General features: G+C 42.3%; 1 protein-coding gene across 1 annotated transcript in view; it reads right to left on the bottom strand.

Annotated features, from left to right (window-relative positions):
- Positions 1-3990, bottom strand: part of LOC126176961 (ketohexokinase-like) — a 47850-nt gene extending 43860 nt beyond the window's left edge. Inside the window, exon 1 of the mRNA XM_049924170.1 lies at positions 3862-3990. Coding sequence (XP_049780127.1) covers positions 3862-3959 — 98 coding nt within the window. The 5' untranslated portion in view covers positions 3960-3990. The remainder of the gene's footprint in view (positions 1-3861) is intronic.
- Between the last annotated feature and the right edge of the window lie 19235 nt (positions 3991-23225).

Genomic DNA, 23225 nt, shown 5'->3' with positions numbered 1-23225 from the left:
AAGAAGAATGTAATAATTCGAATCGCAAAGATAATAGGTGCTTACAGGTGTGAATAATATCAAATTATCAGTTTAATAAGTGATGATTGTAAAATACTGACACGAATTAGTAAAGGAAAAAAGGAAAAACTGAATGAAGCAGACCTCGGGGAACGTCAGTTTGGGTTCCGGAGAAATATAGGAAAACGTGAAGCAGTACTGACTGTATGACGAATCCTAGAAGATATGTTTTTAAAAGACAAACCTGCGTTTGTTGCATTTGTAGTATAGAAAGTTTTGGACAATGTTAACTGGACTACATGCGCTGAAATTTTGAAGGTATCCAGGATTCTGAAGGTAGCACAGGTACAATACCGGGAGTAAAACATTATTTACAACTCGTACAAAAATCAGGCTGCAGTTATAAGAGTTCAAAGACATGAAAGGGATGACATGGTTGAGAAGAGAATGACACAATTTTGTAGTCTACTCCTGATGTTATTCAATCTCTTCATTGAGCATGCTGTGAAGGAACCCAAGGGGAAATTTAGAACGAATATTAAAGTTCAGGGAAAATAAATACGAACATCGAATTATGCCAGTGACACTCTATCGGAGACATCAGCTTTGAAGAGTGGTTGAATAGAATGAGATTATAAGAGATTATAGGATAAACATAAGAAAGTGAAACAAAGGTAATGGAATGTAGTTGAATTACATCAAATGACGCTGGGGGAATTAGATTAGGAATTGCCCTGAAAGTAGTAGATAAGCTTTGCTGCTTGGGCAACAAAATAAAATGCAAGTTGGTGAGAGAAAAAACTGTTCTGAAAATGAGAAATTTGTTAATACTAAACATAAATTTAAGGATTAGGAAGTCTTTTATGAAGGCATTCGTGTGGAGTGTTCACCGAAGTGAAACGTGGACGAAAAGTAGCGCAGACAAGAAAAATTTAGCAGCTTATGAAACGTGGTGCTCTAGAAGAATGCAGAACATCAATAAATCGCTTAACAAACGAAGAGGCACTTCATCGAACTGGGAAAAAAAGATATTTATAGCACAATTGTATTAAGAGAAGGGGTCGATTGATAGAACTTGTGAGACATCAGTAATAGTCCATATGGTAATGTAGGGAAGTGTGGGATTGAAAATTGTAGAATACAGTAGGTATAAATACAGTAAGCAGTTTCAAATGGATGTAGGTTACAGTAGCTACGAAGAGATGAAAAGGCTTGCACAGCATAGAGTAGCCTGGGAAACTGCGTCAGTCTTCCGACTGAAACCCACGACAAAAACATTTACGTGTTGTAGCCGTAATATCGCACTCTGACATAGTTGCCTTGACAAATTTTTCCCCTGTAATTACGGCTGTGTAGAACGCATTTCTTGCTCTGAACCGCTGATAGGTTTCCCAGTGTGTATCCTAAAATGTTGTCTGTGGTGCTTTCGACTGATCCCACTCTGAATAGTGTAGTAAAACCCCTATCTTTACACTCTCAACGGTTTTCCTCTGTTCTCCAATTTGTTCTTTCAGATATCGCACTTCGGTCTTTTGCTGCATTACCTGAGATAATAAATCGCCATCGTCTTCTGGGTTTCATGGTCTTATTCCTGCAGATATCGACTTGGATTGGTTACTTTCTGTGTAATATCTTCATAAGTGTTTGCTGATCCATTAGTTCTGATAAGTTTCCTTTCGTTTCTTCCGCGACTCTTGAAACGTCCCCTTAGCAGACTGCACACAGCACAGCCAGTGATTTTCACACAGAGCGCTACGTGACGTTACCAATAAGAAAACCAAAACAGCCTACTTACACTCTATTCACAATTCATCCGCCCTCATTTCCAACATCATTTGTGTCTCATCTTCTTTTTGCCGTCTCCCATTTCAAAATTTTCCATCAACCCCCTTTGTGATTTTGTTAGTTTATCTATCCTCAATTCTTACGATGTCTCCATTTTCATTCCTAACGAATTCTGTTTCTCGTACTGTCATCCCATTGTCTCATTCAGCTGCACTCAGTTCTTTGTCCCCGTCTACGATTCTAGATCCTTCTTGACTACCCATTCCACGAGCCCTAAGCCCCATACGAAATCTACATTATTTGTGTCTTTTTCTTGTCTATTTCATTCACCATCTACTTGTACCTCTTTTGTTATGACAGCCATGATCTTCATTGCCAACTGACATTCACTAACACAGTTCTTTCTAATATGACTACAGCCTGTGACGATTTGCTCTCGAACATTCTTTGTCTGTAGTTCACACCACAAAACACAACCTTGTCAATCATGTTAGATACTGAATACATCCCGTTGTAGGCGTTGGTACAACTCCGTATTCATTGCTGGCGCGTAGTCTTGCATGCCGTAAGACCTTGCCACTTCTCAGCAGATGCCATGCCAGTATTAGTTTTGTTGTTCTGTCATACCCAGGTTAATGAAACGAGCAGTTTCATCACAACTTTATTCAACTGGTAACTAAAAATAAGACCAAATATTCACGAAGTGTACTAATAAAAAGTCATTATCATTATCTGTCAATACACATGCACACATATTGCCAGTTAATCGTCCAGAGCCCTGTATTAACACTGACTCGATCGTTGCGATTGTAAATTCCAATACTTTATTAGACGGTCACATCAGGATATTACCATCGCGAGGAAGCGGACGCATCGAATGCGAAGGCAACAACGTCATAGCCTGCAGCTAGGTTATATAATGGTCTACCAGCTGTCCATCAACAGTCATTCCACTTTGACAGTGGTCAACGTATACTCGATCGAAAGCTAATGGTATTTCAGTTGCTGGAGGCCGCTGGGACGCCGATCATATATTTTTTTTAATGTTATCGCCGCGAGACTCTGCATGTCAGCTTTTATGTTCTATGCTTATTGCACTCTAATGTCAATCATTAGTGTCATCTTTTTACCTCCCCAAGCTGTATGGGGAGGGTCAAGTTATAAGTTAGATCATCTGGCTAGTTTTTCATTATTGCTTGATTAGAAAGTTTTTTGTGCTCTCCAGCTTCTCCGACGTTCATATAACCCAACGGTCGTAAATCTGTATGACTGATTTATATATAATTTTAACAGTACTTGCAGATGACCATATACACACTACTTTGTGACTTATATTTCATTCCGTCTTTGTTGTTGCATAGTATTTTACCTGCGCTGTTTAAGGTAATCATACATTTTTCGTCTAACAGTTAGCTCATCAGAAAAAATGAAGAAATTTTAACTTTTTTGCAAGATTCTTTGAAGTATTGCAAATGTATTGGATAGTACACTATTCTTGTCACGTCTGACAGATGGGGATCTAACTTTATGTCTTTCTCTTTGCGGTGATTTATAGCTATGACGCTATCTCAATGTAATACACTCAGTTGACAGCAGTCTGAGTTGACTGCCCCTACATTTGCTGGAGGACAACGAATGAACACACAAAAATATGTTATTCGATGTCAGTTTTTTCGTATGACTGATCGAGAATTAACGATAAATTCCCTCTACGATCGATAGCGTTTGATCTCCATATCATTGTATTGTGATTGTCGTGAAACATACATTCGCCGTTTTAGGAACATCCCCCCTCATCAAAAGGTATCAGTTCAACTGTCTATGCATCCTTGACAATGTCTCCTAACCTCTCTCAACAAATAAGAGCCAGATTCATTTTTTGAGTTTCTTTGTAATTCCTGATTACATGTACAACTTGTAGTATCAGAGTTAGACTCCCAAACATTTGATTGTGCCAAGGAAATAAAAACTTATTCTCTACATACAACAAGTAACCTATAAATAAATGATAGATAAAAGCTTTCTACGACACAACATAGTATGAAGTAACTACTTACGATTTCTAGACATACGTACATTTCCACAGAATCTTCGACGGGGTAGTTTTCACAGTACAACAATTCGTCGAAGCAGATCACACCGACGCAGAGAATTCTTTTGTCACTCACTGCCATATTTATCTTTGATCAGTGAATCTGAGTACGTAGACTTCGTTGTAAGCGATGTAGGTTGCGTTAAAAACGAGCTCCGTGTTCTGAAAACGTCCATGAAAAGAATCCCAGGTCTCAGCGCATATCAGCACAAGAGTCTCACTGCCAGCAAACACCAGAATGCTATCTTATTATGTAATGTTTACCACCTCTGAAACTGACATTGTTACCGCTGGACGGTATGTGCAGCTAATTAGTTCTTTCCGGTCTTAGGATGTTATGTGAGGGCTGAATTTCGTAGTCGTGTAATGTGATCTGTTACTCTGATTGAAAAAAAAAAAAAAATCAGAAGCGCTAATGTAAACAGCCTGGTACGGATATACAATGATAATGTCACAAACTCTCTCTCCTGCACTGGTTTGACGTCAGTAGTACTGGCCTATACTTTAAATTGAAACACTGGCTCCTCTGTTTGGAGTGATTGTGTTCTCATCAAGAAATGTGCTAGTAAGAACCTAAGAAGAAATAATTAACAAATTTTCAATCTGAGACCATTCTCATACGTCATACTGCAATTAAACCTTATACCTTCGCAAGAGCTGCAATAATAATTCTACCTTGATGCGAGAACATGTGTGATTCTTCTCTTTAGACTAAATTATTTTAAACATTGCAATAGCCTATGGTAATTTGTATATATTTATTAAACAACAAAGCATGGTAAATATGGTTAGTGATAAATAGTTTGAATCCATACTGTCATAGACATCACAGGAAAACCTCAGTAACTTCATTATCATAGTCCCTAAACCTCCACAACTTATTGATCCCTCCATATTTTGAATGGGCGTGCTAATGTTTGCTAGCCTTGATGGTTCTTTAGGAGCGGCTGCTTTGGCTAATCTAGACTCAAATGTATTTTTCAAGTTCTGAAGCCACATACTTAGTCTGATGCTCTGAATGAATAGATATCTTCATATTTTCTTAATTTGTTTTATGGTCATACAGTGAGTAAAATAGTGTAATGAATGGCGTAAACATATACAGTTGAATGTACACGATACTATAAGCAAAAAAGGCTCACTAACCTGGGCTCCGAAACACATACCTTAAGAGCTATGAGCACTTCTTACCTACAAGGCGGACGATAGAAAGACACCTCTAGTAACCAGTGATTTGGCATTCAAAACAACAGTTTTAAATACCAGGGCTGTTTTTCCATTGAATGTAATAGCTGTGAGTTCGAAATTAAGGCGAGACGTTCAGCTTCTAAAAGAGCGTATTTTGGTCTTGCACGTATACTAAAAAGGAGATGACTAAGGCGAAGCGGCAGAATTAGTCTGTACCTGTGCTCTGTTCAGCCAGAAGGTAGTCCTTTATGCATGTGAGACATTAACCTCGTGAATTCATATGGGCAGAAATTGGTAGCTTTTGAACGGAGGCTTCTAAGAAAAGTTTTTGACCCTCTGAGAGACCGTGATAGGCAAGAGTGAAGAACATAAAAAAGGAAAAAAGTAAAGAAAAAATAAGTGATGAGTTACTATTCACATCGCAGTATTGTGAATAGAGCGAAACAAAGGGGCCTTAATTCTGGATGACATATAGCAGGAATAACAGAAGGTAGACTAAAACTCTCTAGCACAGGAGAAGCGTCCGATAAAATTGTGTTGAATTCACCGCTTCTCTTACCAGGTAAACATCAATTATAAACAGTCGTTTCTGACTGAAAGCCCTTTGTTCCTTTTAATATACACTTCCCGGTATTAAAAGTTCGTTTTGATCTAACATAACAGACATTTTCGGCTATACATTTTACGTATTAAAGCTATCGATTGTCTTCATGTGATTCAAGTTTTCGCTTTTGGTTTCGTTTCTAGAAATTATGTCTGCTGCTTTTTGGGCTCTTTTTAAATACACTCTTTTGAAGCAATTGAGCTATCTCAGTCTAATCAGCAGGTTAAAATACCTCGATTCATACAACTTGTTACCCATAAAAGACAGTGTTATAATTAATGTTAACTAAATAAAACACAGTAAGAATACATTGTTTTCAAAATAAATTGCACTTACAAAATTTGATTCCAAATTCGTACTTCTCTGCTGTGTCCACCGACACACATAGCACACACCCATAACCATGGAGGGTGCCAACCCTAGGCAGTCTAAGGCATGGCACAAGGAGTTTTGATCTGTCGCCAGGCAGATAGCGCACGTAACAGGAACCTTACGTTGAGGTGATTCAAATGGTTCAAATGGCTCTGAGCACTTACCATCTGAGGTCATCAGTCCCCTAGAACTTAGAACTACTTAAACCTAACTAACCTAAGGACATCACACACATCCATGCCCGAGGTAGGATTCGAACCTGCGACCGTAGCGGTCGTGCGGTTCCAGACTGAAGCGCCTAGAACCGCTCGGCGACAACGGCCGGCATTGAGGTGGCAAAAGTAACCGGATACCTCCTAATATAAGTATCGGACCTCCTTTTGCCTGGCGTAGTACACTAGCTCGACGTGGCATGGACTCAACAGTACGTTGAAAATTCACTGCAGAAACATAATTGTTGCCGGTGCAGTATTTTGTGCAGGAACTGACCTCTAAATTCTGTCCCATAAATGTTCGATGGGATTCATGTCGGGCGGAATGTGTAGTCATATCATTCCGTCGAACTGTCCAGAATATTCTTCAAACCAATCGCGAACAATTATGGCCTGGTCATGGCTGTCATCCATAAAATTCTTATCGTTGCTTGGGAGCATGATGTCCATTAATGGATGCAAGTGGGCCCCAAATAGCCTAACATAACCAACTACAGTCAATGATCGGTTCATTTGGACGAGAGGACCCAAGTCATTCCATGTAAACACAGCCCACACCATTATGGAACCACCAGCAGCTTGTATACTGCCTTATTGACAACTTGGATCCACGGTTTCGTGTGGTCTGCGCCACACTCTGTCCTCCCATCAGCTCTTGCAACATAAAATGAGGGCTCATCTGACCATGCCATCGTTTTCCAGCCGTATAGGGTCCAACCGATATGTTCACGAGCCGAGAAAAGGCGCTGTAGACGATGCTGTGCTGTTAGCAAAGGCCCTCGCGTCGGTCGTCTGCTGCCATTGCCTATCGGTCGTCTGCTGCCATTGCCTATCAACGCCAAATTCCGCCGCACTGTTCTAACGGACACGTTCGTCCTACGTCCCACATTCATTTCGGCGATTCTTTCACGTAGTCCTACTTGTCTATTAACGCTAATAGCTTGTAAGAGGTCCGAGCAGATGTAATTTCGATGTATTGCTCATGCGCTGCCTGCGATATGCAAGGTCTCTGACCAGAGAGCAGTGTCGACTGCAGTAGGAACTGTGTAGCAGTAGCAGTAAGTTGTTGCTAGTCTAGTCTGGAGTCTGCTCTGGTCTGGTACGGTGTATCGTGTTGGCTGGCCGGTCGCAGTGCAGCGATGCCGGAGCCTGAGTATTATTGTATAAGGTAGAAAGCAGCCTCACGCATATGTAGTAATGTTATCTCAAGTCGCATGTAAATGTTTTAAAACTCTCGTAATAATAATCTTCCTCATAAAAAGTAACTTTTAACAACCATTCATTTCAATTTAAAGAATTTACTAATCTCTCCCATCCATGATCATCCCGATTATTGCAATAGAAAAATCAGTTGCTCCCTTTCATAAATGACAGATAGGTCGGCCAGCATTGCACAGAGCTGTGCCGGAAAAATTTATTGTAAGAGCAGATATATCCGGCGACTTCATTGAGGTAAGAATTTTTCCTTTTTTTTATTCAGAATGATCTTTCAGAGCCATGACGCAGCACTGCTGTCGTCCAAAATTTACCAGGTTAAATTCACAGTGAATTATTGAAAAGTCATATGTGAACGACATAATTATAATTTTTACTGTTGAGAGGTTTAAGAATTTTTCTGTTGTGAGGTTACGCTAAATGTGAATGAATTTTGAGCTTAGATTAAATCAGAAAGAATTTTGTGTTGAGGTAGGAGTAGGCAAAATGCAACAGGGAATAACAATATTAATGTGCTAATAGTAAACTGCAGGAGCGTCTATAGAAAGGTCCCAGAACTGCTCTCATTAATAAACGATCACAACGCCCATATAGTACTAGGGACAGAAAGTTGGCTGAAACCAGATGTAAACAGTAATGAAATCCTAAACTCAGATTGGAATGTATACCGCAGAGACAGGCTGAACAGTGAAGGGGGAGGCGTGTTTATAGCGATAAGAAGTGCAATAGTATCGAAGGAAATTGACGGAGATCCGAAATGTGAAATGAGTTGGGTGAAGGTCGCGGTTAAAGCAGGCTCAGACATGGTAATTGGATGTCTCTATAGGCCCCCTGGCTCAGCAGCTGTTGTGGCTGAGCACCTGAAGCATAATTTGGAAAATATTTCGAGTAGATATCCCCACCATGTTATAGTTCTGGGTGGAGATTTTAATTTGCCGGATATAGACTGGGAGACTCAAACGTTCATAACGGGTGGCAGGGACAAAGAATCCAGTGAAATTTTTTTAATGCTTTATCTGAAAACTACCTTGAGCAGTTAAACAGAGAACCGACTCGTGGCGATAACATATTAGACCTTCTGGTGACAAACAGACCCGAACTATTTGAAAAAGTTAACGCAGAACAGGGAATCAGCGATCATAAAGCGGTTACGGCATCGATGATTTCAGCCGTAAATAGGAATATTAAAAAGGGTAGGAAGATTTTTCTGTTTAGAAAAAGTGACAAAAAGCAGATTTCAGAGTACCTGTTGGCTCAACACAAAAGTTTTGTCTCAAGTACAGATAGTGTTGAGGATCAGTGGACAAAGTTCAAAACCGTCGTACATAATGCGTTAGATGAGATGTGCCAAGCAAGATCGTAAGAGATGGAAAAGAGCCACCCACCGTGGTACAACAACCGAGTTAGAAAACTGCTGCGGAAGCAAAGGGAACTTCACAGCAAACATAAACATAGCCAAAGCCTTGCAGACAAACAAAAATTACGCGAAGTGAAATGTAGTGTGAGGAGGGCTATGCGAGAGGCGTTCAATGAATTCGAAAGTAAAGTTCTATGTACTGACTTGGCAGAAAATCCTAAGAAATTCTGATCTTATGTCAAAGCGGTAGGTGGATCAAAACAAAATGTCCATACACTCTGTGACCAAAATGGTACTGAAACAGAGGATGACAGACTAAAGGCCGAAATACTAAATGTCTTTTTCCAAAGTTGTTTCACAGAGGAAGATTGCACTGTAGTTCCTTCTCTAGATTGTCGCACAGATGACAAAATGGTAGATATCGAAATAGACGACAGAGGGATAGAGAAACAATTAAAATCGCTCAAAAGAGGAAAGGCCTCTGGACCTGATGGGATACCAGTTCAATTTTACATAGAGTACGCGAAGGAACTTGCCCCCCTTCTTGCAGCAGTGGTGTACCGTAGGTCTCTAGAAGAGCGTAGCGTTCCAAAGGATTGGAAAAGGGCACAGGTCATCCCCGTTTTCAAGAAGGGACGTCGAACAGATGTGCAGAACTATAGACCTATATCTCTAACGTCGATCAGTTGTAGAATTTTGGAACACGTATTGTGTTCGAGTATAATGACTTTTCTGGAGACTAGAAATCTACTCTGTAGGAATCAGCATGGGTTTCGAAAAAGACGGTCATGTGAAACCCAGCTCGCGCTATTCGTCCACGAGACTCAGAGGGACATAGACACGGGTTCACAGGTAGATGCCGTGTTTCTTGACTTCCGCAAGGCGTTCGATACAGTCCCCCACAGTCGTTTAATGAACAAAGTAAGAGCATATGGACTATCAGACCAATTGTGTGATTGGATTGAGGAGTTCCTAGATAACAGGACGCAGCATGTTATTCTCAATGGAGAGAAGTCTTCCGAAGTAAGAGTGATTTCAGGTGTGCCGCAGGGGAGTGTCATAGGACCGTTGCTATTCACAATATACATAAATGACCTGGTGGATGACATCGGAAGTTCAGTGAGGTTTTTTGCAGATGATGCTGTGGTGTATCGAGAGGTTGTAACAATGGAAAATTGTACTGAAATGCAGGAGGATCTGCAGCGAATTGACGCATGGTGCAGGGAATGGCAATTGAATCTCAATGTAGACAAGTGTAATGTGCTGCGAATACACAGAAAGATAGATCCTTTATCATTTAGCTACAAAATAGCAGATCAGCAACTGGAAGCAGTTAATACCATAAATTATCTGGGAGTACGCATTAGGAGTGATTTAAAATGGAATGATCATATAAAGTTGATCGTCGGTAAAGCAGATGCCAGACTGAGATTCATTGGAAGAATCCTAAGGAAATGCAATCCGAAAACAAAGGAAGTAGGTTACAGTACGCTTGTTCGCCCACTGCTTGAATACTGCTCAGCGGTGTGGGATCCGTACCAGATAGGGTTGATACAAGACATAGAGAAGATCCAACGGAGAGCAGCGCGCTTCGTTACAGGATCATTTAGTAATCTCGAAAGCGTTACAGAGATGATAGATAAACTCCAGTGGAAGACTCTGCAGGAGAGACGCTCAGTAGCTCGGTACGGGCTTTTGTCAAAGTTTCGAGAACATACCTTCACCGAAGAGTCAAGCAGTATATTGCTCCCTCCTACGTATATCTCGCGAAGAGACCATGAGGATAAAATCAGAGAGATTAGAGCCCACACAGAGGCATACCGACAATCCTTCTTTCCACGAACAATACGAGACTGGAATAGAAGGGAGAACCGATAGAGGTACTGAAGGTACCCTCCGCCACACACCGTCAGGTGGCTTGCGGAGTATGGATGTAGATGTAGATGTAGAGGTTAATGTGAAAAGAGTTTTGTAGGGAGGTTGCAAATGAGAAAGAATTTTGTTTTGAGGTTACACTAAAATTAGAATCATATTCATATTATTAGTAAAATTATTTTGTGGGGAAGTTACAAGCTGTACGCAAAGACCTGTGCTCTCGGTCGTTAAAGTGAAGGCCGTCATCCACTGCGTTGTCAGTGATGAGAGGTAATGCCTGAAATTTGGTATTCTCGGCACACTGGTGACACTGTGAATCTCAGTGCACTGAATTCCCTAAAGATTTCCGAAGCTGAACGTTCCATGCATGTAGCTCCAACTATCATCCCGCGTTCAAAGTCTGTTAATTCCCTTGCTGCATAGATAATCACGTCGGAAATATTTTCACGTGAATCACCTGAGTACCTATGAAACGTCCGCCAGTACACTGCCCTTTTATATTTTGTGTATGCGATACTGCCGCCATCTGTATATGTGCATATTGCTATCCCAAGACTTTTGTCACCTCAGTGTACTACGCTTCCGCCGAAAGACATTAAAACAGCACCGATAGTTCTGTCTCATGCCACATGGACCGAAGAAACCAAGGACTGCTTCCTGCCTCCGCGAAATAGCGTGCAGATGTCGATTCATATGCCTATCGCCGATAAATGTGGCTGCAAGGCCACACTCGGCCACTTGTCGCACGTGATCGCTAGCAATTCAGCGGCAGCTACAGTCACCGACCAGTTAGTTGCCAGCCGCTATCAACGAGTGATCGTCGCATAGACATAAGCAAAGTGTCTCAAAATGTTATTCAGTATTCCGAGCCTAAATAAAAAATTATTAGTTACAGGAGCCCAGACTGAACTTTTATAGATTAAATAGTTCTCTTTCACTGTGTTAGGTTACATTAATGTATAGGACTTAAGCTGCGTCCGCAGTTCGTCCTCCAGTACACCTCTTGCAATATGCTGATGACACCGCATTCCTCGCCCTCGCTCCTACCCTCCAACGGTCCCAACGCCTTCTCCAGAATCACCTTGACCTTTTTGCTGCATGGTGTAACCAATGGCTCCTGAAACTCAATCCTTCCAAGACCCAGGCAATCATCGTAGGTCGTACCACTCGCTCCTTCCGGCTCCTGGATTTCTCCCTTACTGTCTGCGCATGTCCTGTCCGTCTCACCCCCACCCTCACCTACCTTGGCCTCACCATTGACCGTCACCTCACCTGGATACCTCATCTCCGCTCCATCCAATCCAAAGCCCACACACAACCGCCTCTGACTCCTCAAACTCCTCTCTGGCCGGACATGGGGGTTACACCCCTCTACCATCCTCCACACCTACAAATCCTTAATCCGTCCCATCCTCTGTTATGCCAGTCCTGCCTGGATATCTGCCCCCCCCCCAAATTCTATCAGTCCCTCCAGATCCTTGGGCGTCATGCACTCCGCCTCGCCTTCCGTATCCGCTCCCGTCCCCCACGCGGATCCTCTATGAACTCATTCCTTTCCCCCATCTGCTCCTATTCCTCGAACATATCCGCATCCTCTACACCTCCCGCCGTCTTGAACCCCCTCACCCCCTGGTTGCTCCTCTCCTCTCCCATCCCCGCCCCCTGCCACGTCTTCACCGTTGTGTCCCCCCTATCCTCCATCTCTACACCCTCCATCTCCTTTCCCAAGGTGGCTTCCGTCAACTCCCCCTCCCGGATGATGCCCTCTCTCCCTCCATTTATCCTTCCTATCAACTCTGATCCTCCCTCCCCCTCCTTTCCTCTGTCCTTTCCCTAGGCTCCCTCTTCCCCCCCCTTCCGTCCTGTTTCCTCCCCACTACACCTCTCCCTACCTCCCTTCTCCCCCCCAGTCCTTTTGTATTCCCCTCCTCTGCCTACCCCCCTCCCTGTCGCGTCTGCCCCCCACCCCTCTTATGGGTCCTCATCCTCCATCAGCTCCTTTCCCGGTTTCCTCCCCTTCGCCTCTACTCTCCTTTCCCCCCTTTTTTGTTTTCCCATCTTCTGTCCAGTTTCCCCCCACCTGCTCTCGACTGTGGTGTCACATTTGCCGACTTTTCGTGCAGTGTTCCAGTGACTATTCAGTGTTGTTTGTCTTTCACGTGTTCCGAACAGAAACCATGCTGTCGCTGGGTGTGCATTTTATATCCTTTGCGAACAGAATCCAGACTGTCGCCGTGTTTTTTAACTGTCTATTGTTTTCCCTGTTTGCTCCGTATGTATTTTTATTCGCATCATCATCCCTCTGTTGTTTGTTTTAAGTTCCACGTTTTCTTTTCGCCTTGTTACTCACTAAGTCCCCGATTTTATCGCCTGTTTTTTATTATTATTTGTTCTCCTGCTTTTTGTCAGAAAATCTGTAGGCTGAAGAGCGGCATACTAAGCTGCTGCCAGCCCGCCCCCTTCGGGGGGGGGGGAATTGAAATTCAATAAAGAAAAAAAAAAAATCCGCAGTTCGTGGTCGTGCGGTAGCGTTCTCGCTTGCCACGCCCGGGTTCCCGGGATCGATTCCCGGCGGGGTCAGGGATTTTCTCTGCCTCGTGATGACTTCGTGTTGTGTGCTGTCCTTAGGTTAGTTAGGTTTAAGTAGTTCTAAGTTCTAGGGGACTGATGACCATAGATGTTAAGTCCCATAGTGCTCAGAGCCATTTGAACTTAAGCTGCAGAGCCACCCATCATACATCACTCATAGTTCAGTATTCCACTGTATATTATTTTAATAAATGCTGTTCACTTGTCTATCATTATGCTGCAAATCTTATCAGTGTGTCGTGCTAGGAATCTTCCCGATAAATATTACAATCAAATATCGGGCCGCTCTGTACTGGTTAAAGATGGGTAGACTAGACCAGGTCAACATAATGACTGGTTCCCCGCTGAACAATAAGCGGGACCTCAAAAATTGGAAAATCGACACATGGCAACAGGAATGGGGTACAAGCGATAAGGGACGGAGAGTGTATACATTTTTTCCGAACATAACGGAAGGTTAAGAATGAAACATGCCGATCCTAGCCGCGGCATGGTGCACTTCTTGACTGGCCACGAACCTTATTCACGCACTTAAATCGCGTGAGTCTTAAGAGACACGTCAACACGTACATGTGGAGGTATGGGAACCCCCGAACACACGATCCTATTCTGCGAGAAATACAGACAGCACAGGAACACACATGGGATACAACACCTACAGACAGAGGAACACATATACGACGCGATCAGAACACCTGAACTTTGGGACGAATTGAACGCACTAACAGACAAAATTTCTGATGAATGCCACAAAGAGTACAGGAACGGAATACCACACAGACGGTAAACCCATATGCAGCACCCAGGTAGACACCATAGTGTGGAAGAGGTAAACTAAGACTCAATATAAAACAACTGACACGCAATAGACTTACATAAGTAGTCCTGCAATGGACTCCGATCAGATTAATGTATGAAATTAGGTATAAACAGTGTCGGCGTACCGTCGCAATTGCCATCAGCTACCACGGCACTTTAAACCTGTATATAAATAACCTGCTAGAAATAAATAGAGATATCAATTGTTATAAATAGAATAGATTAGAACTTCCTAGGCTAAGGTTAGGAGACTGAGGATCAGAGGCTTGAAGACAAATCCCAAGGCGCTCATCCTCAGTACCCTAAGGTGGAGGGACTATCATCTCTTCCTTTCCTATCGTCTTTTCTCCTCTTCAGTCTAAACTATTCCTTGTATTTACTTTTTCTAATCCAAATTTCATTTTGTTAAAACGGTTTTGGGAAAGCTGCCAAAGTAAAGAAAGAAATAAGAAAAAATAAAGGAAAGACCCGCCTCCACGTGGCGGGACACGGGCAACGGTACGGCCGGATGCGGGAACTGGTGTGAGTTTCATCAACTACATCAGCACCCGTACACCGGTCGTAGCGGCCAAGTGGTCAAAACAGACCCACCTTAAGCACTAAGGTGGTGGGTCGTAAAAACAGGGCGGCAAGCGAAAAAAAAAGAAAAAAAAATCTTATCAGTCTTATACAAAGGGCGTTTAAAAAATTTTGAACCGTCGTCTCTAATCTTTTTATTTTTTGCAGGAGAAGAATGAATTTTTTTGTGAATAGACTTGGAACATTTAGCTATAAGGTAGTATATAAAAGTATTTCCCTATATTTACATGTGAGCCATAATGGAACGTGAAGTTGATGTCAGGTTGCGACAACGGTCGGTGATGGAGTTCCTCTTCAAGACCGACGATGACTCTGCCACATACGTAGATTCACAGGAAGTTTCTCCCTGTTTATGGGGAGGACACAGTGGATAGCAGCAGTATACAGCGTTGGTTGCAGGGGTTTCAATAAGGTGATTTCTCTCTACTGGACAACCCATGATGCGGTTGACCATCGACGGCAGTGAGTGATGTGAATAAGGAGACCATTGATCAAATCATCCAAAATGACAGATGTGTGACGACACGACAGGTTGCTGAAATGACTCGTTTGTCATTGGGTAGTGTGGTATCACTGGTACAGTCACTATTGTACAGAAAAATCTGTGCACGTTGGGTGCCTAGTTTATTGACAAGAGAAATGAAAACGATGAGGAAGAATGTGTGCAAGGGTCTCATGAAGACCTTTACAGAAGAGTGGAAACAGTGTTTTGATGGTGTCATTACCCAGGCTGAAACGTGGTTGTTTCTGTCCGAACCTGAGAGAAAAACCCAATCCATGGAGTGGCGTCATCCGGGTTCCCCTCGGAAGAAGAAACCAAGACTTTCACGAACAGCAGGCTGAAAGGTGATGGCCTCCTTCTTCTGGGATCAATGTGGTGTCATTTTCATTGAGTTTTTGGAACCTAGCTCCACAATCAACCGGGGCCGTTACTGTTTATCATTGGACAAGCTGCGACGTGCCATCAAGACCCACCGACCACAGCTTCAGGGTCAGCTCATCGGACTATACCATGACAATGCCAAACCTCATACAGCCCTTATGACGCAGGAGAAAATCAGGAAAATGGGTTGGAAAATTGTTCCTCATCCTCCCTACAGTCCGGACTTGGCTCCGTCTGATTTTTACTTCTTTGGTCGTCTGAAGGCCCACCTGCGCGGTAAAATATCTGTTAGTGAGAAAGACCTTATTTCCTGTGTCAAGCGATGGTGTAAAAGACAGTCCCAGAATTTTACCAAGTGCATTTACATCTAGGAAAGAGCGTTGGGCCAGGTGTGTCGCAGCTGATGGAGGCTACATTGAGTAGACTCAATGTATAGCTAAATGTTCCATGTATGTTCACAAAAAAATTTCATTCTCCTCCCGCAAAAAAATAAAAAAAATAGAGACGACTGAGAAAACTTTTTGAACACCCTTTGTGTTTAATATCGACCACTGACCAAAACAGTTGCTAGCGCCCTAGCAAGCAACCTTGTGCTTTCTATGGGGGCGGGGGGTTCGCTTCGCACTCCCCTTTATAGTGGGTACCAGACTTATTTGGTGAATACATCTCCCAGCGAAGTGATATCTTTTAACATGCATAAGAATAGCATTCTGTTCGAATTTATTCTGGCAATTTTACAGTAAGTTTTGTGTTTTTTTTCATTTCTATTCTCATGGAAAGGTTGCCCAATCAAACTACTATACTTCTAGAATGAAATTTTCACTCTGCAGCGGAGTGTGCGCTGATATGAAACTTCCTGGCAGATTAAAACTGTGTGCCCGACCGAGACTCGAACTCGGGACCTTTGCCTTTCGCGGGCAAGTGCTCTACCATCTGAGCTACCGAAGCACGACTCACGCCCGGTACTCACAGCTTTACTTCTGCCAGTATCTCGTCTCCTACCTTCCAAACTTTACAGAAGCTCTCCTGCGAACCTTGCAGAACTAGCACTCCTGAAAGAAAGGATATAGCGGAGACATGGCTTAGCCACAGCCTGGGGGATGTTTCCAGAATGAGATTTTCACTCTGCAGCGGAGTGTGCGCTGATATGAAACTTCCTGGCAGATTAAAACTGTGTGCCCGACTGAGACTCGAACTCGGGACCTTTGCATTATGCGGGCAAGTGCTCTACCAACTGAGCTACCGAAGCACGATTCACGCCCGCTACTCACAGCTTTACTTCTGCCAGTACCTCGTCTCCTACCTTCCAAACTTTACAGAAGCTCTCCTGCGAACCTTGCAGAATTAGTCATGTCTCCGCTATATCCTTTCTTTCAGGAGTGCTAGTTCTGCAAGGTTCGCAGGAGAGCTTCTGTAAAGTTTGGAAGGTAGGAGACGAGATACTGGCAGAAGTAAAGCTGTGAGTACCGGGCGTGAGTCGTGCTTCGGTAGCTCAGATGGTAGAGCACTTGCCCGCGAAAGGCAAAGGTCCCGAGTTCGAGTCTCGGTCGGGCACACAGTTTTAATCTACTATACTTCTGATTTTCAGGCATACAGAACTGACACTATGTAAGTAACTCCCATTTCTCTTATGATGAGCAGAATCAGATAGGATATTGGCCTCAAGAGTAACTTAAAATCATGTAAAGTACAAATTGAAGTAAAAGAGATGACGTGATTATGATGTTTGGCTCAGTGAGCTTCCTTTCCGAATTCGTTCGTTTATGTTAGTTCTAAGATTACCAATTTCGTTCTTCATTTTTCTGCTATAATACGAGGCCTCTTTGGCAAGTAAATTCCGATGCCGTATAGTGGGGGAAGAAGTGGGGGTAGTACGTAATAAGGTTACTGAACTGTTGTTTGTGCCGCAACTGTAAATCAAAATCAAACTGGCCTCTACATCGAAAGTCGCACCGCCTATGAATTACATGCTGTTTTCCATTGCGTGTGGTAAACACATGAAAGCTGTAATCATTCGTAGTGAACTTTGTGCAATATACGCAGAGAACATTATGAGTAACAGCAACGTTAAAAAAATTGTAACATTCTGTAGGAAGGTCGCACGAACGCCCTTGATGAAGAAAGAAGTGGACCGCCATCTGATGTAAAAAATAAATTTGTTGCAAAGATTAATGGCAGCACCGAAAAAAATTGTCGATTCACGATTACAAAATTACATCTTCTTGTGGACAATCCCGTCTTCCAATACGACAACAGCCTTGTAAACAGGATTATACGCTTGTACTTCTTGTTGACGATCGACCATTCAGTCACCATATTGCTCTTCGACTGGTCCACTAAATCGCTTGACTTTAATCCCATATAAAATGTCTGGAACAGCAGACGAATCGTAGCAAATCAACATAATCGCCATTTGATTGCTCTACGGGATCTAATCATCAGTGGTTGGCTTCAGACGGATATGGCATACCTGAATAAAACGTGGACTATCTTTCTCGCGGAATTAAGACGATCATCGGGGTTTGAGACGATGTTACACGGCCTTAGAGTGAGGTCTGCTGAGGGCGACCAATTATATTTATACAGTGTAGTTATGCATGATTATCCCAAGGGCTTCGTCATGGCACCTCATAGATCTCGGATACTAACAGATGCTGACACCTCAAACGAATGCGCCAGCGTTAACCTAGAGTCTCATTGTTCTCGCGTTGGGAAATCATCCGTTACTGCATTGGGAGAGTCTTTGATTAAGATGCTTGCGAGTTACGCCTGTCAAACTTTTCTGCTGTCAGCCCACGTCCGTTAACCATCTGCAAATTACGTAGCGACTGTCACTAATTAACAGCTCCCAGAAAAATGCAGATACGAAGAACTCGACCAGTTACGTCCAGAGTACGGTGGGACCGGCGTAAAGATCCAGAAAGTAATATATGGGTTTTTTTGTCTGATGGCTAATAATATAAAATTTCTTGCCACCATTTTATAACATGGTCCAACCCTTCGATCGGCACTGGAATTAAGAGCCGACCAATGAAATGACACAGACATACTTGTGGACCTGTGATGCATCTTCTTGACATTGGACAGTCACCGTATGTAAGATCTACAGTACTTCTCATTTCTTCAAATAACTTACAGGAATGCAACCGAGTGACATCGTCGACAATCACAGATATTTCGGCAGGAGCCCACCCTGCCATTTTCAGTGCATTAAGCAGAGCAAGTAAGCGCTGTGCAAGGCCGCCCGGCTAGCCGTGCGGTCTAACGCACTGCTTCCCGAGCGGTCCCCGGCACGAATCCGCCCGGTGGATTAGTGTCGAGGTCCGGTGTGCCAGCCAGCCTGTGGATGGTTTCTAAAGCGGTTTTCCATCTGCCTCGGCGAATGCGGACTGGTTCCCTTATTCCGCCTCAGTTACACTATGTCGGCTATTGCTGTGCAAACACTGTCTCCGCGTACTCGTACACCATAATTACTCTACCACGCAAACATTGGGGTTACACTCATCTGGAATGAGACATTCCCAGGGGGGTCCACTGGGGGCCGAACCACACAGTAACCCTGGGTTCTGTCTGGGGCGGCGGTGGTGTGGGTGGACTGCTATAGCCTGTTGTGGGGTTGTGTACCACTGAGGGCTACGGCTGGGACGAAGAGTCTCCGTCGTTTCTAGGTCCCCAGTTTAACACATACATGCAAGCGCTGTGCAGTCATGCCTTGAAAATGGCAGGGTGTGGTCCTGTCGAAATACCAGCGATTGTTGACGATTCCTGTAAGTTATTTGAACATTGTTCACGCCAGGAGAAACTTACGTCATACATTACCTCCTATTTGTATTTCCTGTCTTTACGCTGCTGACAGACACTGGCTATTCCCACGATACGTCTGGCTCTATTGTTTACTGAAGCACATACAGTATTCACATTGAACTTGCTTGACTATTTACGTTCGAAACGAGACTCTTTTATTTGCCATGACAATTTTCAGGTAGTTTTGGCCATAAATGTGAATGAAGTTGTGAATTTGTTAAATATACTCAATCCCTGTAGCATCTATACAACCATATTCTTTGTAAGTCTGCTCTTGAGACCACAGATGTTGGTTAGAGAAGCTACGTCTGTTCAAGAGAGTATCATTGTATGTTGCACAGTGTGTCTATGTACTTGGTTTGAAATGGATGGAAGCTGCCATGTAGTGCAGGCAGCGTTAGTTAAAAAGGATTACACAGGCCAATGAAGGAAAAACTTTTTTGCTGAAAATAGCTTATTCTTATGTTTTTTAGAGTGGGAAATCCTAATATGATACTTAAAAACTGTATCACCCACCATTTCTTTACATTTTATAGTTAAATTCATTAAATTAAGCGATTTTTTAAAGAATTTAACAGCTTTTACATGGTTAAAATAATTTAAAAAGGAGGTGCAATGAATGTAGATGATGTTGGTATCACTGCTGAAAAACATTTGCTGGCAAAAGAAGGTCGATTCTATTTTTGTGTTAACAGATGGTGTTTTGTTAACGTCAACGTAACTTATCTTTCCCATTTTCTGTACATGTGCTCAGTACAATGTTTAACAGATGGTGTTTTGTTAACGTCAGCCTAACCTCTCTTTCCCATTTCTGTACATGTGCTCAGTACAATGTTTAATCGTGGTTGTAAAAACTCTACTGACAGTTTTTGTTATATTCGTGGTGAATTTGAGATTAAAAAAACACCAAAGAAACATTACAGACTTTGTGAAAAAGGTTTATCTATCATACTTTGGATCTAACGTTGACGATCAAGATAAATCTTGGGCGCCACATAAGGTATGTTATGTGTGTTGAAGGTCTGAGAAAATGTTCCAAAAAGGAGAAAAAAGCCTTTATATTTCCTGTTCCTATGACATGGAGGGAGCCAAGAAACCATTCCGATGATTGATACTTTTGCAGTGTTGATATTACTGGTCGTAATTCGAAGAACAAGAAGGTAGTAAGCTACCCTAACCTTCCGCCCGCCATCCACTGCATGGTGTTTTGCATTTGCGGTTCCTGAGCCACCAAATGCTTTAAATTCTATTCCAACAGAAGTATTTTATGATGTACAGTCTGATTTAGGTGAACCAGATGATGATGATGTCCACTATAATACAGAAAGTCTAGAGCCCAAATTGTTTACTCAGACCGAGCTTAGCGATTTGGTTAGGGATCTGGGCTTAAAGAAAGAAAAATCTGAATTGCTCTATATTAAAAGAAATGAACTTATTGGCAGTTGGAACCAGCGTATACATGTGCAGAAAGAGAGAGCAGCAATTTTCCAAGTTTTTTCAACAAGAAGGTGATTTAGTGTACTGCTCAGACATTCCCCATCTGATGAATGAGTTTGGTATTAAGTACAAAAGGGATGACTGGAGGCTGTTTATTGACCCATCCAAAACTAGCTTAAAGGCTGTTTTATTACACAATGGTAGCACTTATGCATCTACACCTCTTGGGCATTCAATACATATGAGGGAAAGCTATGAAAACCTAGAAATAGTGCTAAATAAAATAGGCTTTTCTGCTCATGGTTGTATGACATGTGGTGATCTAAAAGTACCATGCATGTACCTTGGTCAGCAAGGTGGCTTTACCAAATTTCCATGTTTCTTGTGTGAATGGGGCAGTAGAGCTAGGGATCAACACTGGTGCGGAAAGAACTGGCCTTTGAGGGAGCCTTTAAAACCTGGTGAGAACATTCTATGCAAAAACCTTGCAGATCCAAAAAAAACCTACTCCCACCACCTCTACATATAAAGTTAGGCCTAATGAAACAGTTTGTAAAGGCTTTGCCTAAAGATGGACCTGTTTTAAGTATCTCTGCCAAAAGTTTCCGCACCTTTCAGAAGCTAAAAGAAGCTAAAAGAAGGCATCTTTGTCGGACTTGACATAAGAAAATTGATGTCTGGTGTTAACTTTGAATCCATTATGACATTAAATGAGAAAGAAGCATGCGTATCATTCAAGCAAGTCGTTACAAAGTTCTTAGGACATGAAAAAGACCCAGAATATGTTTCTATTATAGCTGCAATCTTGAGGAAGTCTGAAACTTTAGGATGTTTAATGAGCCTGAAAGTTCACTTTTTGAACAGTCACCTTGATCACTTCCCAGACAATATTGGAGATGTTAGTAAGGAGCAAGGAGAGCGTTTTCACCAGGACATAAAAGTGATGGGAAAAAGCTACCTAGGCCGCTGGAACACCAACATGATGGGGGTCTACTGTTGGTCACGTAGAAAAAGCTACACAAGAAGCTTCAAATAAAAAAGAGAAAGAAAATACAAACCAATTCCAGCTGACAAGTGAAACCTCTATCAACACATATAATTGTTTCAAGTAACTTACTGTAAGTACAGAACATGCTTATGTTGTAACAAAGCGTTTCGTTGATTTCCACGTTTACCGTATAGCATAGGATTTTTATACTATATGATAAAAAGCATATTGCTCGAAAACTGTGGGTGATGCAAAAAACTAAGGCTAGATTTGGATTCAGCTCATAAAAATCTATAAAGATCAGCTATCAAAGCAACAAAAAGTTTTTCAAAAAAAAAATCTTTCGTTGGCCTGTGTTATTTAACAGTAAGTTATGAGGAAAAATTTTGTGGAAATGAGATGACGTCAATGCAAAAATGTCAAAAGGGCAATTTTTAAGGAAATCCAGTGTTTTATATTTTTTTAACTATGTAGTTTTTTATTGTTTGGACGTTGCGTATTGGCGAAGTTTGCAGCAGAAATTTTATAATGCAACATGCAGTTTTGTTTTATAGTTGAAACAAGTGTCAAGGAAAGTAATTGTACACCGGAAAGCTATCTACATCTACATCTACATCTATACTCCGCGAGCCACCTTACGGTGTGTGGCGGAGGGTACTTATTGTACCACTATCTGATCCCCCCTTCCCTGTTCCATTCACGAATTGTGCGTGGGAAGAACGACTGCTTGTAAGTCTCCGTATTTGCTCTAATTTCTCGGATCTTTTCGTTGTGATCATTACGCGAGATATATGTGGGCGGTAGTAATATGTTGCCCATCTCTTCCCGGAATGTGCTCTCTCGTAATTTCGATAATAAACCTCTCCGTATTGCGTAACGCCTTTCTTGAAGTGTCCGCCACTGGAGCTTGTTCAGCATCTCCGTAACGCTCTCGCGCTGACTAAATGTCCCCATGACGAATCGCGCTGCTTTTCGCTAAATAGTTTAGGTGTGTAAACTTCATGAAATGTATATTGTTGCCATGGGTTAATGAAGTGTAGTTAAACTTGGAGCCTTGTTCTCATTCATCAGTCGTTCCCCATTTTCATTTACTTTCATGACTGTGTTTGCGTACTCGCATTGCACAACGCGAATTGTGTACTAAGACTCATTTTTATGAAAGCCGGTAAGACACCGTTTTGCATTGCACGTCGGAAGTTCGGCAACTGAAATTTGATTTTTAATTGTGCTGATAGTAACAGATTGCAGAACAGGCGAGCGTTCCGTGCGCACAGATACTCCAATAAATTTAATTACCATCAAAGTTCATGTTCATTGCAAGACACAGCTATTGTCAGAGTGTTTTTGTGAAAATATCAGTATGTACCCTAAAATATTTCGGCTAAGTGCCCATCTTGTGAATTTTCAAGCAGTTTTTATCATACAG

Source organism: Schistocerca cancellata, chromosome 3 (genome assembly GCF_023864275.1).
Source record: "Schistocerca cancellata isolate TAMUIC-IGC-003103 chromosome 3, iqSchCanc2.1, whole genome shotgun sequence".
Lineage (NCBI taxonomy): Eukaryota > Metazoa > Arthropoda > Insecta > Orthoptera > Acrididae > Schistocerca > Schistocerca cancellata.
The sequence above is the reverse complement of the archived record's forward strand: the minus strand, read 5'-3'. Positions and strand labels throughout refer to the sequence as shown.